Source organism: Podarcis pityusensis (assembly GCF_964106645.2).
Source record: "Podarcis pityusensis genome assembly, chromosome: 4".
Lineage (NCBI taxonomy): Eukaryota > Metazoa > Chordata > Lepidosauria > Squamata > Lacertidae > Podarcis > Podarcis pityusensis.
In genome coordinates, this window is record NC_138027.1 from 41,812,472 (window position 1) to 41,830,420 (window position 17,949).

The 17,949-nt window shown below is 42.1% G+C and overlaps 2 protein-coding genes across 3 annotated transcripts in view; one reads left to right on the forward strand and one right to left on the reverse strand.

Annotated features, from left to right (window-relative positions):
* Positions 1 to 3,658, forward strand: part of CD80 (CD80 molecule) — a 37,967-nt gene extending 34,309 nt beyond the window's left edge. For both annotated transcript variants that reach the window (XM_081003942.1, XM_081003941.1), the window contains one exon: positions 1,760 to 3,658. In XM_081003942.1, the coding sequence (XP_080860068.1) occupies positions 1,760 to 1,848 (89 nt within the window). In that variant the 3' untranslated portion in view covers positions 1,849 to 3,658. The remainder of the gene's footprint in view (positions 1 to 1,759) is intronic.
* A 2,866-nt stretch (positions 3,659 to 6,524) lies between these two features.
* Positions 6,525 to 15,244, reverse strand: TIMMDC1 (translocase of inner mitochondrial membrane domain containing 1). Its single transcript, XM_081003943.1, has 7 exons — positions 15,026 to 15,244; positions 14,552 to 14,717; positions 13,024 to 13,112; positions 11,874 to 11,941; positions 9,782 to 9,860; positions 8,726 to 8,836; positions 6,525 to 6,947 (listed from the first exon to the last, which is right to left on the reverse strand). The coding sequence occupies exons 1-7, from the start codon at positions 15,178 to 15,180 to the stop codon at positions 6,866 to 6,868; spliced, it is 750 nt and encodes a 249-aa protein (XP_080860069.1). The 5' UTR covers positions 15,181 to 15,244; the 3' UTR covers positions 6,525 to 6,865.
* Positions 15,245 to 17,949: the final 2,705 nt, after the last annotated feature.

A 17,949-nucleotide genomic window follows, 5' to 3' on the forward strand; every position in this document is an offset into this window, starting at 1 on the left:
GTAAAAGGGAATGAAGCCACACTCTGAAAACATTATACCCTCTGCTTCTTAAGAATGGTCCAACTTCCATAGCCTATATTCCACAATGTAAATAAATATGTAAAAGAATTTCCCCACACCCCTAGCACGCAATCTTGAAAATTAAACCTGACCTTCGAAAGAGGGGAGTTGAGGGGTTCAGTGAGTTTGTTCTTCAGGGCAACTGCCTGTTAAAAATGCCTCTGGCTGCAAGTTACATTTGTTGTCTTCAGGTTCCCCTTTCGGTGAATGAAAGGGCAATTCTAGTAGCTGGTTCTTCTAATGTATGCAGGCAAGAAGGCAGTTCCAGTTTTCATAATGTTAGGCCAATGGAGCTAGTGATATACACAAAGTGGTATTTTCAACTACCACCCCAGAACCAAATGACCATGAAACATTTCAATTTGCACCAGTTTTATTTGAAAAAAGTCAGGGATTGCTTAAATGTATTCTTCAACTACAGATGAATTCTTCAGAGCATACATGGATGTGATGCACTAGTGGGAACCACTGCAATAGTATTATGGAAAGCAACACATACTGCAGGATAATAGAGATGAAGTTTAAAATTATTTTTATTTATTTTATTTACAAGAGATGCTGTGTCAAATAGTTCGGCCTGTGGAAGGTAATGTATGTGACTGCAGGCTTACAATCTAAATACAAACTCAGAAACTACTTTGTATTTAGACTCCTTTGCAGTCTTAAAATTAGTTGCAAAGTGGAATAAGTCCCAAACTTCCAAAGCTTTGGCTATTACTGAACTCTGCTACTCTGTCTGCTGACAGGCCGTGTTTGCTCATCTGCACTTTTTTCTAACTTCTGAGAACAATTCAGAGTGCTAGTTCTGAGCGGTGTAGTGGTTAGAGCAGGGGTCAGCAAACTTTTTCTGCAAGGGGCTGGTCCACTGTCCCTCAGAACTTGTGGGGGGCCAGACTTATATTTTGGAGAGAAAAATCCCCCCCCCCGACTCTCCCCTCCCTTCTCCACAACACCGGATGAGCCCCAGTGCCTTGAGAGTGGCAGGGGCTGGCGGTGGCAGCAGAGGGACAATGAGTGACGTGAAAAGGCTGGCTCCAGAGAGGGGCTGCTTAAAATGGCGCTCAGCCATCAACAAAGCCCAGCCCCCTTCCTCCTCTAGGCAGGGCTGGGAGAAGCCAGGAGGGAGGAGGGAGGAGGCACCGCCACGGTGTGTGTGAGGGAGGGGGGGAAATGGCACAGCCCGAACCATCAGAATCCCCGCGCTGATCCATGCGGTGATTCCCGGACCATCTGTGGGCTGGATCCAGAAGGCAATTGGGCCACATCCGGCCCCTGGGCCTTAGTTTGCCAACCCATGGGTTAGAGTGTTGGATTAGGATAGGGGTGGGGAACCTTTGCCTCTGCAGATGTTGCTGAACTGCAACTCTCCTCAGCCCCAGCAAGCATGGCCAATGGCCTGGGATGGTGGGATTTGTAGCTTAGCGACATCTGCAAGGCCAAAAGTATCCCACCCCTGGATTAAGACATGGGAGACTAGAGTTCAAATCCCTACTCAGCTATGAAGCTCACTGGGGGACCATGACCGGTCATAGCCTATTAGCCTATGTTTTGTTCTTCTTTATTGACTTTTTGTCCCATACTCCACCCTCATGACTAATGGGAATTCTCCCCACCCCCACTCTTTACCAACATGGCTAAGAATTTTAAAAATATGTCAAAGATTTTCTGTTCAATGTTGCTGAACCGATTGACGTTTCAGAGCCTATGACATCTCACCAGCCAGTGGCAACAAGTGAAATGACATCGCAGCAGCTTTCCAACGGGACATCGGAAGCAGCATGTGCCTGACCATAGAGGAACCTGGGCAGTGGCGTTGGATTTTCAACATTCTGCTCTGGTGAAATGGACATAATCACCCTGGATCCCAGAACCTGGAGTGCATCGCTCTTCACGACGACACAGGGCATACCTCTCTCTTTCCAGGTGTGAGAGAAGCATTGCTCAGAAAAATGGCGGGAGGGGTAAGGGTTAAAAGCACTACCCACCATACTGACTGTTCCACCTCAACAGCATTTTTTTACAAGTAACCCTCCCCCCCACCAAATGATCAGACAACTACATACAACGCGTAGTACCATCTTCTAGACAACTGCCTGATTTGGAAGGGGAAATGAACCGTCGTTCTTCATAAGCAGAAATTTTACAGTGAAGTTCATTTCAAACCAAAGAGTGCTTCCCCCACTCCCGCTGGGACAGATCCGGTGGCTTGGACACCTCCAGTCATCTTACTGAGTGAAACCACCTCTTCCTTGTGACTTGTGAGCAACTCCACCAGCAAAGCAGCACCCGTTTCAAGTGGAAAAGGGAGCAAGGCTTTGGCAATGCTCTGTCTCTGAAACAACACGAAGGAAAGCAAACGCTCCTTTTATGAGGTATCGGTGTCCCAGCACCCAAAAGTAATTGGGGGCACCACATGGGATGCGTGGTAGACTGGACCACTTGTCCCCAGCTACAGAGCCCGTTGATCTTTGCTAAACTAGCTCTCACTCACGTTGTAATAAAATCCTCAGTTAGGGGTGTATTTAGTGTAAGGGTGAGATGTTCTCGCCATTATTTGCCATCCACGCACATGCAATTTGCAACAGAATGGAAGGTACTAGTATGGTTCTGCAGCTGGAGAAGCCATACCCAGGAACAGTATTATTGCCTGCTATGTAGGGTAAAGAGTGTTTTCTCATTTTGGAAACTCTCCTTCAACTTAAATTGTGGCTTGCACATAATTTATCACCTCTCATCCCTAATTTTATTTACCAGAAAATAAGCCTGGCATGCTTATAGCTTTATTATACTTGTTGCTATGGACCCTCTATGTAAATGTAGGGGTAGCAAGAACTATTTATTGGCCATATGAGTATTTTTAAATATTCATTTGCTACTGCTGTAATAAGATTTAGCGGTATGTATAAGCTTTAATGGGATATATGCCTATCTGAGCATCAGGATTTCAATACTATAAGCACACTTAACTCTTAAGCAGGATTCTTCCATGGCATTCAATGGAGGAAGAAAATGCCCAAGAGCCAGGGGTTAACTCAGTTTATCTTCTAACTCACTCAGTTTGCCACATAAACAGGCTCTAAACCACCATTATTTGGTTTAATCCGAGAGTTAACCCAACCATTGAAGAAAGCAGACCCAAGTTTCACAAACACTTTACCAGAAACTCTCCCTGCCACATTAAAGTTTGTCTCTAAGGTGATTAACAAAGGAAGTGGACAGGTTTTTAGGGTGTCTGCTTATTTGTAAACCTTTCATATCACAATAGGAACTGTAACATGTTATCAGTCCTGTCTGTTTAAAGCAGCTCAGCTTTTCTGCAGGCTTCCCAAACAATGTATTTCTCAGCTGTGCAAAATGTATCCAAGCATTGCTTGTCTCCTATTTTCACTTTATTCTTGACTGTAAACTAGGTTAAATCTGTAATTATGCCAAGTTATATTTTAGCATTAGCTTTTCAGCGAATTCTCCTTATATACTGTATATACATGTGTGTGTGTGTGTGTGTGTCCCCGTGTCCCCGTGTCCTCAGCCTGAGATGGTGGCTGTTGTTTTTAAACTATTTTTATACAATTATACCAATAAAACAAAGTTAAACATTTGTCTTTTTTGCACTTCAAATATAAAACACACTTGTGCCTGGTTATTCCATTTAATGAAATGTATGCTTATATAGACTCAGGCTTTTAATAAATGAGCCAGTGCAGTAAGTGAACTGGATTATTTTGGATTTTTTTCTTTCACTGCATTTAACAGGCCTTTTATTCTCATTTTCTTTTGGGCAAAAAAGAGTGCCTGAAGAGAGCGAAGACATGAACAATAAGTCATAAAAACTCAACCACAATTTACACAAACCAATTATGGTTTGTGGCTTTCATCCTACTCCTTTCCTCCCCAATGATGTTTGTGGCAAATGGATCACTTGTCTCATTAAATCTGTGTATTCTACTAGGTAACGGTTTTATCGCAATGGTGGAAGGAAAAGAAAGTCCAAATATTTTGTGGTTATTTCTGGTAATCCTTACAGAAACTGAGCAGTTCATGGTCTCATCAGAGCTTGGACAGGAGAACCTCTGTACACAGCTGAATTCCAGCACTAAAGAAAGCCAAGATACATTGGTTACAGTGACATATTATAGCTACCATGTACAGTGGTACCTCATGTTATGTACCGTCCTCCTTACGAATCCTTCGGGTTACGCGCTCTGCTGACCCGGAAGTAGATGTCCCTTGTTGTGACCTTTGCCCCGGGATGCAAGCGGAAATTGTGCTCCAGTGGCGCGGCAGCAGCGAGAGGCGCCATTAGCGAAAGCTCGCCACATGTTATGAGCGGTTTTCGGTTACGAACGGGCCTCTGGAATGGATTAAGTTCGCAACCAGAGGTACCACTGTACCCAAATAGGTGGGGATAAAAACCCCTTTTCAGAACAATTGTCAAGCGTTTTCACTACATCAAAACCATCTTTTCAAAGACATTCCACCGTTATAGGGCAGAAGGCAGCTTGTGATTTCAAGTATGCTTATTGTTACAGAAATTACAGGGGGGGGGCACATCTTTAAAGTTGTTAAATGTTACAAATATAATGCATAAATGTATCCTTTCAACTTTACAGCTCAGGGAACTTTAACAATTATATAAAATCAACTCCTTTGCCAGTTTCCTCCATTTCAACACTATTTTGCCCTTGGAAAAATGACTCTTTTCCCTGCCACCTCCCCAAGCATGAGGACATGTATCCACACCTCCTACCCCAGGAAGTGACCAGAGGTGACAACTGCTGAGCTGATTGTTGGCCAAGGAAAGCCTAATCCCATCACCAGACTTGCCAAGGGGTCCAGACATGCAAAGGAAGTTCTATTGTACTTTGGGTGGTAGGACTCAGAGGTGTTTGCCTATGCTAATCTTATACCTGGGTCTTGCCCTGACATGCCTGCTTATGCTAATCTTGTACCAAAGACTTGTCTGGACATGTTTGCCAAGGTTAAACTAGTGTAACCCCTGTCTACCCCTCCCCTTTTGTGACATGTCAGTGATGTAGCAATGATGTAGCACGAACTATATTCTGGATATGGCAGGAAAGTTTTCAAAGTCATTGTCACCCCATTCCGCTTTGAACCTGTTGCACAATAAACTTTGGTTTAAAGCTATTTGCTCTGGTTGGTGGCTGGACTCCTTCCTTTATTCCACAGGGACCGACAGGCTCTGCCCGACGAGCTGGGTGACTGAGCAGCCTCGCACCTAGATTTTTCTGTAACACTTATACTGCAGGAAATGCCACTATTTTAGGACAAACTTTGGTATATTGGGCATGAATGCGCTTTTAAAAAATCCTGAAAATCTGTAGCCAGCTGAGGATGCCAACAGGGTTTTTCCAGGGCCTGGTACACTGCAGGGCCTGGTACACTGCACACACCCTAAAATCTATTGGAGAGACCTGCTGCTTATTAACTTTGCACCAGCCCTGCGAGGTAGGCTAGGCCAAGATAAAAGAGGGAAGGAGAGGATAATGTATACAACCTTGGGCTCCTGAGTAGAAAAGCAAGATACATATTTGTATCACAGATCATGTAATACAATGCTTTAACTACTACATTTCATGGTCTTCATACTCACAGCAAAATGGCAAAACAAAAAATGTTTGTCAACCCCAATAAATAAAAAGCAGAAAATGTTCTTAAGTATGTGTAGTTTCACAACTTTGGTGTCTAAACTACCAGCTCTCAGCATATCTTACTTCACAGGGCAGTTGTGAAAATAAAAATGGGGAAGTGGAAGACAATGCACACATCCTTGAGCTCGCGGGGGGGGGGGGGAATCAGTATACAAATACTACAACCACCAGCAACAAATAGTCAAAGCATGTGCAGCTTCACAATTCTCAACAAAACACATACGCACGGAACATTTTGACAACCCGATAAAAAAAATATACTAGTAGTATCCTGTTAAAGCCCACAGGAAACTTAACTTGCAGTTGTAAGGTGCTTGTAGATTTTATTGTTGAATTTACTAATTTTGTTTATGTTTTATGGTTACTGTATATTAATAAATAGCAGCCCAGTAATGGCTGTTGGGGACATGGAACATCAGGGGCAGGGAGGCAGGAAACTGCAATATCACCATTATTTTCTCATTTATTCCAAGGGAACTCCTTCCAAGTGAAGCATACCAAAGCTAGTCAATGCTGTTTTATATTGTAATGGCAGAACATTTTTTGCTGACGGGTTGTGTGGATGCCCTACAGCTTGCACACGTGACATGAGCATGCACACATGGCTGCTGCAGAGCTTGGGGGGGGCAGCGCTTTATTCAGAAATATTGGGGGAGCCCTAGCTCTCCCCCCAGGACCTATGTCTCCTGGTACGTAGTAAGGTCAAAGATAAGTTAAGATTTATAGTACTGCATTCAAAAGAGGAGTGGCACCAAACCCAAGAATTCATACAGCAATGAACATGAACATTCAAAATAATTATTATTTTTCTTTATTGTTTTAGATTTACTCCACCGTTCAACCCATCAACTTACCCTGGAAACCTTCGGAATACACCCATGTTATCCCTTAGAGCATATCCCCAAAAAGTGAATTTTGTACTTTCTCTATCCAGAGAAGTAATTCAAGCTTATTCCTCTCCCAACTAAAGAGGTAGCTAGTCATCACCTGAAGCTGAACTTTCCATGTTCCTGGTTTATCTGACCAAACCTAGGAGCTCTTCAAGAGAGTCCATTGTGTACTGAGCCACAATGAAAAACTTTTAACACCACTTGTTAAGAGTTCCAGTGTGCAATACTAAGAACATTTGTTTTCACTCATGATCTGGGAGAAGCTCCTTCCTGAAGTACATCATCCATTTCCTTTGAGATGTTTTCAGTGATGCTGAGCCTGGTCCTCCTAAAAAGAAAAAGAAAAAAGAACATGGTTGTACTTCTGAGAGGAAAACAAAACTGCACCTCATATGCTTATATCACCATTAACATTGGAGGCTAAAACCTATTAGAAAAACTAACCAATAAACTGAAACTGAAAAGAGACAAATGGAAGAAGATGCCTTCACCCCAGTATGGCTCCCCTTTATCACATACACAGCCCAACAAGACAATGACAAGAATCCACCAACAGCATATGAATCAATCTGGCAAACCTGATTCACAAATACACACACACACACACACACACACACACCTCACTACAGCCACCCAAAGACAACCAACCACACTCTAGGCCAACCCCAACTTCTCTCCCCACCAAGGAAACGCAACGAGCGAATAGTAAGAGAACCCAGACAAGTGACGCTGACCCCAAACCCCACACATACACTAAGTAGAAGAATAGAAACGTAATCACCCCAACACACTCACCATTTCCCCTCTTTTCTTCCTAACCTAACATTGTATGTAACACTAATGTCTCACAACAAATGAAACCAAATTGTAGAAAACACAACTTGAAAAAAGAGATAACGCACGTGGTTTTGTACACTAAGAAACCTTTAATAAAAATGTATTTTTAAAAACAAACAAACATTGTAGGCTGAAGTCAATCCATTTACCACTGACAAATCATTAACTGTCTACAACGAATTGTTTCAAACAGAAACTATTCCTTCACACAATCCTCCACATGACAACTATTTTTTGCTTATAGACAATCCTCTCTCCCCTTCATATATCCTGGAAACACTTTCAATAGGGCTCAATGACGTGCTGTAAAGGGCTTTTTCACCTACACTGTATCTGCCATCGCCCACATGCCTGCAGTTAGCATAGGACAAACTGATCAGTTCACACAGAAAAGTGAATGAACAAACTGGACACTGAATATATGGGAAATATATTAAAACTACAGGATAAAATTTTCATCTGGAAACAGCTCTAGAAGGCTGTTCATAATTGGAAAATGTTCTTCCCCTCGTGTATTTTTATTCAGAAGGTTATAACTTTAAAACCAGTGTAAGAGGGGAGAAAACTAATACAGAAACTATGTAGGGAAGGGCCTGGGAAATACTACATGAAATACTACAACCAAGTGGGAGTGAATTAAGCTTTTTAAAAAATTAGAATGCTCCATAAAACATTATTAACTTGGTGCTAGAACAGTCTGCTCCAATCTAGGGCACTCCAGATATTGCTGGATTATTGCTCCCATCATCCCTGACCATTAGGCAATGCTACCTCAGGCTGATGGGTGTTGTAGTCCAAAACATCTGGAAGAAATACAGTTCTCCTATGCTCCTTCATTGTTTAAAATTACCTATATTGTTAGCCACTTTAGGAAATAGGACTGGGTGGCTAGAAAAATGGCTATAGCCCACCCTTGAAATCACAAGATACCCAGAAAATGCCATGGTTGCTAGTGTGCCATTTGTCAATTGCCATAGATTTAAAGAGGATTCTACAAATAATGCTAAAATCAAGCCACGGGCCCATTACAACAACAGTATGTGGATTTTTATGGAACTACCAATTCCATATCAGCAAAAGCTCCAGAAAATGCAAAAGTTGAAAATTCAAAACGAGCAAAAGATGACTGATGGTCAGTGTCAAGAGCATCATATCACATCACTAAAATCATGGCTAAAATCATTGTGTAGCAGTCCTAGATGAAGAGCAGATCCACCCTGGCTCAGTAGCAGAGTTAATAATTAAAACCGAACAGCACTGGTTCCTTACCATTCTGCCAGCTTCTGTTCATACAGCTCCCATTGCTCTCGTTTTCTTCTCTCGATCAAGGATTCGCCAGCAAATTTTTGCATTGACATCAGTAATGCTCCAGCAGGTACACTGCAAGATGATGACACAGGAAGTACATTTAGCTATATGGAGAACTTTATTACTTATAAACAATGGGGGACCAGTCACTCTGCCAGTAGTTGCATCTGTGCCTTCTCCTATTCATCCATTTTCTTTTTTAAAGCTATAGTATATGCGGCTGTTGTTAATTCTGCTGTCTGGTCTTTGACCACAATAAAGATTGATTGAAGCCTTTTTTTAAAGCAGTTGCAAAATAGGAGCTCAATTCTACTGTCAACCACAAACAGAGAACATTCCATCTTCCTTTAGTCTTTTTTAAATTAAACATTACTGCCCATACCCAGCATGCAACACACATCAAAACTATTGATGTAGTAGAGGTGAAGAAAGGTGTCCCAAATCTGGAAAGGGAATCCATCGTTCTTAACTGTTATTGTTTTGTTCTTATAATTAGAAAACATAATTCTGTGTGGGTCTTTCACAGTCTTCTCCATTAAACTGATTCCCTAAATGTTGACCCTATGTCTACTAAACATTTACTCCCACCCACCTCCAAGAAGAAAAGAAATGAAAAGAAATGATGGGCTGAAAAAGCTGACTGAGAACAAAAGGAAAATGGATCCTCCAAATTAACAATTGACCCACCACAGCAATCAATACATTTGTGTGTGTTTTTTAAAAAATCAGCACCTCTGCCCATTTAAACATTAGTAGACAGGCAAATAAAAATCAATTTCTGTTTAAGAAGAATGCAGAAAAACTAAGTGGGAAATTGGAAGAAAAATAGCCACCTTCTGCAGTAAGAGAGAAAACAGACGAGGTCTAAGGCTAAAAGGAAGTTTGCAGGAAATCCTGTCAAGATTCAAAAACTGCCTTGTAATGGCACCTGCAGACTATCACACCCAACAAAAGGAAGCAATTCTGGTTCCTAGTGCATCTGTGTGTACATGTACTGTACATCTATGAGCAACCTACCCCAACAACGTCCCAAAAAGGCTCCCGCCAACCAAACCTCTCAAGCCCAAGTGCATTCTGAACAAGGCTCCTGTACAACCTAGAAATAAGAAAAATAATAGAATCAGACCACACACAAGAGATTTGCAAGAAGTCTCAGCTACAATGAAAAAGCTTTTTTATCATTCCTTCTGCCTTCCCTTTTCCTGTCCTGTCCTGCCCTGTAAAACTAGACTCTGCTCCAGGACTCCACACTAAAGATTCAGCTACGGGCAGCTCCAAATATTATAATTGGGGGGGGGATCAGTATTTCCTACAGCAAATATGTACAGGCACTGTACGCATATCTTAAAAAACTTGTGCACGTGTTTGTTACGTCTGCACTTAAAAGTGTATGCTGCAGCAACTGTAATGTCTATTTCATTTTAGAACACAATATGAGAAATCTATGTTGTCAGCACAACTTAGCAACCAGTCTGTCTTCAAAGTTTCAACTGATTTTATAGGTTTTTGCTTATGCTTATTATCATTATTCATTGATTTATTGCCCACACTCTAACGTCCCAGGGTAGCTCACAACAATTTTAAATGCAACATGAAAACCCAATTAAAACAAGTTACAATAAAGGATCCTAAAAATGTACATCTCAAGTGTCAAGGACCAGCGTAAAGAGGTACCAAATTACAATAGCTGAGTGCTGTAAGGAATCATACCAATTACCATCTATGGGGGAAATAATCTACCAGTCATTTGTCAGGCATAAGCAGCTGTGGCCAACAGCACATTCAAGTTAGAACTGTTATGGCTCCCATTTGTGAAAGGAAAGTTGGTACTTCTTTCTAGGTATATGCAACCAGCAGGAGCTGCTGCCTTCATCCATGCAGTGTTTGGGTAATGTGATGCTCCCTTATGAATTAGAAGAATTCCTAATTCCATTTGTGGAGCCAGAAGCTGGGAATGCTGACAAGTCATAAACTACTAGTTTCAATAATATGCAGAAATGCATTAAAACGGGTCAGCTCTGGGGCTTTCACAAAAGAGAAAAGATGTTAATAAAACAAAGACCTCTCCCACATAATTATTTTCTTACGTACTGACCAAAGATATCTAGGAAGAGAATTAGATTGTCCTTTCATGTTGTCATGATAGCTTTACAAAAATGGGTCTGCAAAAAAACAGACGGACAAGATGCCAAGTGGAATCTGCAAGAGGTTGACAATGTACCTTTAAAAGGGTGCAGCCTCCAATAATTTCAGCGAGGTTTATGTAGGACTCAGTACAAACTCAGCTGAAACCAAAGGAGATTACAAAGCAGGATATGGTGAACTGTTTCCTTTAGATTTTTTTCAGTTATTATATATATTTAAAAATATGGATGTGTCGGTTCAATAGGGCCATTTTTATGTCAGAGGACTATAGCAGTTTCACAGCAGACAGCTTACTCTGACAGAAAAATTAGGGCAGGGATTAAGTTTCTCTTTTAAGTGTTTTTAATTATAAGATTTAATTTCTGCATGTACAAAAATACAAATTAGTATCCACTTATAGCACTTTTCAGAGCTAGCAAAAAATGGCTTCTCTCAATATAAGATTAATTTAGTAGCAAAATCTGACAATGAAAGAGAAACTGAGAAGATGTCTCTCCTTTGCTGGCTTCTCAATTCTCCATTCATATTTAACATGACTGACAGCACAATCCTTTACATATCTACTCAGAAGTAAGTCCCCTTGAGTTCAGGGGAACTTACTACCAAGTAACTGGGAATAGAATTGTATCCTAAATTATTTACTAATCCTCTAATATTATAATCCTTTAAGAACCTTTCACCAAAGAACCACTATAGCTTGCACAATATTAATGCTGTCATCATAAGCATACACATTTGGAAATGAGTTTTCCTGAAATCAGCAGGACAGAAATGCCAATCCCAAAGATCTGCCTGGTTAAAAAAAAATCATTTTAAGTAACAAAACGTATTTTTGAATTTGATCGGGGTCAAAAAGTGAAGATTAATAGACCAAGAAGCAGGACTCTTGAGCTCTGAAACTAATTTTCTCTAATCAACTTTTCTGCCTCATTCAAAACAGAACATTCAAATATCATCGCCTCACCTCCTGCAACGGCAAAGTGACTGAGGGCGTTTTTATCACGGTATGCAGACATAGCAGTGCTCACTGTGCTGTGAGAAAAACAAGGATTAATAAGGAAAACTGCCCAATGAAAGAAAAAGACTTTTATTTCTGGTGGTCCAAACAGTGGCCTGTAGTTCTTGACTAAAAATTTTGCTAACTCTTCCCATTTTAGACGATACGGTGAGTATTTAGAATCATTTCATATGTGACTTTTTCTACACAGGACAAAGTTTACATACAACATACAGGAAAAATATACACTTCCTGATCCATATATTTATGGCAAAACGTGAAACACATACTTCACAAGTGATAGCATGCATGTTTTTTTCTACTAATGGAAACTAGAGAAAAAAATAATGTACAAAGCAGGCTGTAATTTGGATACTGAGTACAGTATGCCATTTCAAGTTCAAGGACAATTGCAATTACCTGAGGTAAGAGTTTTAAATAATTGGAGTTTTAATTATAAATGATAGACTAAAAAAATAAGTAAAATAAAGCCTATCCCTGGATCTTATATAAAACAGTCATTACAGCTTAAAAATACACAATGACTAACAGGACACTAATAGGCTACATTCCATACATGCAAGCTTTCTCTACATACCCTCTCCCATCCTCTGTCCAGGAAGCATTCATACATTCCAACCAAGGAAAAAGCTTGGGAGGGATTATGGTCTGAGGAGGGTCATAAGGGTTGAATGTAGGCCCAGAGCACCGCAGTCAGACCCTGGTCCCACCCCAGATAGAAAAATAGACAGTTTTCCACCAGTCGCCTGAGAGTTCTTATTAGCTGGTCTGCTATGATGTTACGGAATGACTATAGACCTTCTGAGGAGAAGCAACCACAGCTCTCAATATGCCAACATAGCTTTTTTTGATAGAACAGAAATGGTTGGTTTGCCTTATGCAAGTCCCAATGATTGGCTGGGGGTAGATAAGCTGTTTTTACAAGACTCTACACCATCTGATGGTGATGATGGTCAGAAGGAAAGGACACAAGGAGAGGTTCTATTTAAACTGTCTCATCTTGCAAGTTAACTGCTCACAGATATGACAATGGTAACATTTTAGAACAGTTTTTGTGCATAAACTGCCTCATCCAACCAAGAATAAGCATACTCACTTGAATATTGCCACAAAGGCAGCAACTCTCCAGCCCCAACGCCAACCGTAACGGATGAAGCCCCTGCTTGCTGCACGATGTGCAGTTCGCTATCAAGAAAGTTACAAAAGTTTAAAGACATTGTCAGGCCACACTACCAATTTTTATTACACCCCAAATGACATTTTATATGTACCATTCCTGAGGTTAATGAGAAAAGGAGGCCTACTTGTAAGGTATCTTATATAGGGGCTAAAATATTTGTTTAGAAGCAGAAAGAATCAAAGAAGTCCAGTATCTCCCATTTCACACAATTTAGTTATTTATTTTGCTTCTGCATGCACATCCCCACCTGCGCCTTTATAGTCTGGATTCTGGACTAGACCCTTGCACCAGAAACAATTCAGCAGGCTTTACTGTTGACAAAACTATGGACCACTCAGCTCATTTGTACATGCACATAACCTGCTTTTTTATTTCTGGATTTTTTAGTGCTCATCTCAGAACTAAACATTTTAGTTGTCTTCAGTGATATTATCCAGACTATTAACCCAGGCAATATGGAAATGCTGGCTGTGATCCTCATTCTAGCCCCATGAAGTCCAGTTTCTTGTTGTCACAGTGGCCAACCCAATCTTTATGGAAAGCCCGCAGGCAGAACATAAGCACAATGGCACATTCCCACATGTTCCACAGTATGTTCCTGCTATTCACAGGTACACCAACTCACAAGACTGGAGGCAGTATGCAGCCAACATGACTAGTAGCCATCGACAGCTTTATTATTGATGAAGCCACATGTAAAGCCACATAACCTGGCAGCTACTACTACATCTTATGGCAGCAAATCCCATCCTTAACTATGTGGTGTGTGTTAGCCATATTGAAAGGAACACAAGTGATCAACACAAGCAAAGTTGACGCCAAACTCTACATACATTAAACATAATAGAAACACCGCCACCCGACCCCACCCCCATCCATCTTCCCTCTCTCCACCCCCCTTTCTTTTTTCCTTTTTTTCTTCTCCCCCTAATGCCTCAACAAATGAAACAGATTTGTAAAAATGTTACATGGGGGAAAAAAATAATACGAGGCATTACACTTACTTCTGTAAAACAAGAAAATCCTTAATAAAATATTTTAAAAAAACAACAACTATGTGGTGTGTGAAGGAGCACTTCCTTTTGTCCTAAATATTCCAGCATTCAGCTTGATCAGATGATCACAGGTTCTAGCATTATATGAAAAGGGAAAAAATTGTATCTACTGTAATCAGTTTTTCCATACCAAGTACACACCTTTATCACGCCCTGCACTTTCTCTAAACTAAAAAGCCCATAACATCATAACATTTCTCTCAGGTGAGTTGCCCCAGCTTCTTGATAGTTTTGGTTGCCCTTCCCAAGATCTACAACCACCTTTTTGAAGTGAAAGTGGCAAGTGTCCATAGCACTCCTAGTGTGCTCACTTAAGGAGATGTGTGTAACGGCATTCTTGAGAAGACTGATTTGATGTGTGCTCTACCAAGACAGGAATCTGTCCGTACCGCAGCATCCAAGCGATTGTGGAAAACCTCTCCTTGGCTCTGCTCAATGTACCGTCTCTTGGCGTTTATAAAACCGGGTACCCCGCCATAGACCATGCCGACAATGCCCCCGCAAAACGTTGCTTTGATGATATTGACCGTTTCTTCAGGATACCGATTTAGCTCGCTGCGGGAGAAAATGCTTCGATGAGAACTCAACTCTTCAGGACATAAAAAGCCCCCTTCACGTTTCAGAAATCCCGAACCCCCCACCATGCAACGCCAGCGTTAAATGAAGCCACATTATCAACAGAGGCTGAAAGTGCCCGTGTGAGGCTCGAGACAACTCAACTCGGCACGCGAGTGGGCTAGAGCTTTTGCCTTCGCGTCCACTGCCAGCCCCGCGCCCGCCCCGCCTGGCTGCAAGGAGACGGGGGCGCCTGCCGCTTCCCGGGCCACCCTCGCATTCTTGCAAAACAAAACCCTCGGGCTTACTCTCGCCGGAAGAGCTCCCGGACCCGCTCCCAGCCCGAGCCCGAGCCCGGCGGCTCCGGCCTACTCAAAACCCTGGGCTGCCCCGCGGCCAGCGCGGGAGAAGAGGCAGCCGAGACTCGGACCGGTCCCTGCGGCGGCGCCAGCGGCGGCTCCATCGCCAAACAGCCGAGCGCTCTGCCCCAGAAGCCGCTTCCCAGGACCTTCCCTCGAGGACTCAGCTGTGCCGGAAGTGGGCCAAGGAGGAGCGCGCCGCCCTGGCGCCTTGGAGGACGCAGCGCAGGCAACTCCCCGGCTGGGAAGCATTTCTGTTCACCCGCCCTTCGGCCCGTGGGTTCTGCGAAGCGGGAGGCGGCGCGAGCTCGGGGGAGGGAGGTGTGGGATTCCCGCCACTGCGCGTGCGCAATCCTGACTAGCTGGTTTGCAGGAAACGCCGTGCATACTCTGTTGCACCTCCTCTGCCCCTATTGTCGATGGAGTGGAAAGGATTTGGGGTTTTAAAAAGAGCGTGGTGGCAAGATATTAATATTGGGGCACGACAAGCGGAAATTCCCTTTTTTGCACGGCTGTTGAGGCTCAAGAGCCCTGTCTATTTTTGCAGACGACTTATTAGCTCTGGCTTTTTTTTAAAAAAAGCGGAACGATATACGTCCACTGCTGTATGTATTCCTCCCCTCTGACGAAGCCTATCAAGGCAAAGCTAGTAAGATTTAACGCTTCCAGCTATATTTAAAAAGCACTGCTACTAGAGACTACAGTCCAAACTTGCTCCAAATTCTGTTGAGGAACTTAAAGCAAGGTTCTTTTAACTGTACTAAGGGTAAATATGTGATGCAGTCCTATGCACGTTTGATCAAAAAGAAGTTCCATCATGTCCGGTGATACCCACTGTCAGCAGCAGTTGTAAGTTACCGTAGTTTTCATCATTGAGCAAAGTCAATCTTTCATGCTCTTATCCTGAATGGAAAAGAAAACAAGAAAAGCCTCCTGCTTGAGCTTCCCAACATATAACTAGCCAATGGGCAAATTGCAATAATTGGAACAGAGCAGTAAAGTATATCCTTAAGTTTATAACCTTTCTCACCAGCCTAAAACACATTTGTGACAGAAACAAAATACAAGTAGTTCATTGCTTGTTATATCATGTAGGGCAGAACATCTGTCGATTGCCCAGGTTCTTTGTTGTCACAGTGCTTTAAAAAAAAATCGAATTTCAGTATTAATTCAGCCATCAAAGCAGGTTTTTCTTTTTTAATCCAAAAGATCATTTAAAGATGAGTTTTAGAACATACCAGATTAATTCCCTTCACTGAAGATAAATTTAGGGTTTTGTCTCATTTTTTAACATTCTACCTCCTCTTTCCTATCCAGCACAATAATGCCACATAGTTTGATTTCCTGAGTTACCGGTAATTCTTCCATGTCTGGTATTGGTCCCTCTTCCTTACGCAGCATCTGCAAATTTGTTTTAGTGTCATGCTGTTTTTTCTTCTTCCCCATCTATAAGCTCAGTGAGGAAGGTAATGAGGAATACTATGCAGCACCAGTTTCCAATATCTACAATACACACACGCCATACTCAGGAGACACAACCAGTAATTAATATAGCATTCTGCGGCATATGAAATTTTCTCTCACCGCCTCCCAGTGAGTACAGGCCTGTATAGCAGTGATCCAGGGTTGCAGAGGATCAAAAACCTGTTACTATTTCTGCAGCACGTATAAGATTATTGTGTAATTATTGTATATTGCATACTGTATAATCTTAGGCTGTATAGGAACATGGCTGTGACTATTTATTTCAGCCCTGTGAAATACATTAGGCCCAAGGCCAGGACCAAAACACCTTAAGGACTACTTCTCTACATATGAACCTACCCAGATCCTGTGATTACCATCTAAGGCCCTTCTTTGTGTGCCTCCTCCATGAAAGGTTCAGAGCACAGCAACTCAGGAACAGGCCTTTTCGGAGGTGGCTCCGTTTGTGGAATGTTCTCCCTAGGGAGGTTTGGCTGGCGCCTTCATTATACACCTCTAGGCACCAGGCAAAAACATTTCTCTTCAATCAGGCCTTTGGCTGGTTAACATTTTTAATGTGTTTATAGGAGGATGTGGGGAGGGGGACGGTTATTGGTTTGTGGGTTTTTTCTTGTTTTTATTATGTATTTTGTATTTTAATATTGTGAACCACCCTGAGATCTCCAGATGAAGGATGGTACACTTTTTAAGAAAAAGTTAAATAAAAAGGTGAGCTTCATAGCTGAGTGGGGATTTGAACCTAGGTCTCCCCAGCACTAGTTCAGCACTCTTAACCACTATACCACACTATCATGAAGGGACCCTGCACTTCTGAATTTGCCAGTACACTACCACTGAACAGACACTGTTGATTTATGCAAAGTGAACTATGAGATAATTTGCCAGAAACTCAGACTGAAAATCAAGGCAGGAGAGGCTATATTTGAGATGTGAGGGATGGGACACACAACTTGGCTGTGCACTTCTCAAGCTATTTCCATGTGGATGTGGAATGGCTTAACTACCATCTTTTGCAGGGCTGCCATTTGCTCCATAGCACTGCAAGCTTTCTCATTCCTCCCCAGATTTTGCAGCGACATGGAAATGAGTCCTTGAATAGAAGTGGCAAGGTGGCTTTTCACAAACAAGAGTGAAGGAAGAAGCTGTGCTAGTCTTTTTCCTCTCTCTAGCTAATAGCAGCTTTGGGGAAGTAGTTCAGATCAGGAAAACAGTAAAACCTCGTTCTTTAGAATCACTTCCCCAATCTTCAAAGGGGCTACATCAGGCTGTTAATTAGTAATAAGAAGAAAAGCAGGGGAGTGAGAGTTTCTGACCATAGATCTCCCACATACTGTCTAGCTTTGCCTCACTCAGTCATGAACTCCATAAAGCTGGGTTGGTCAGCATTT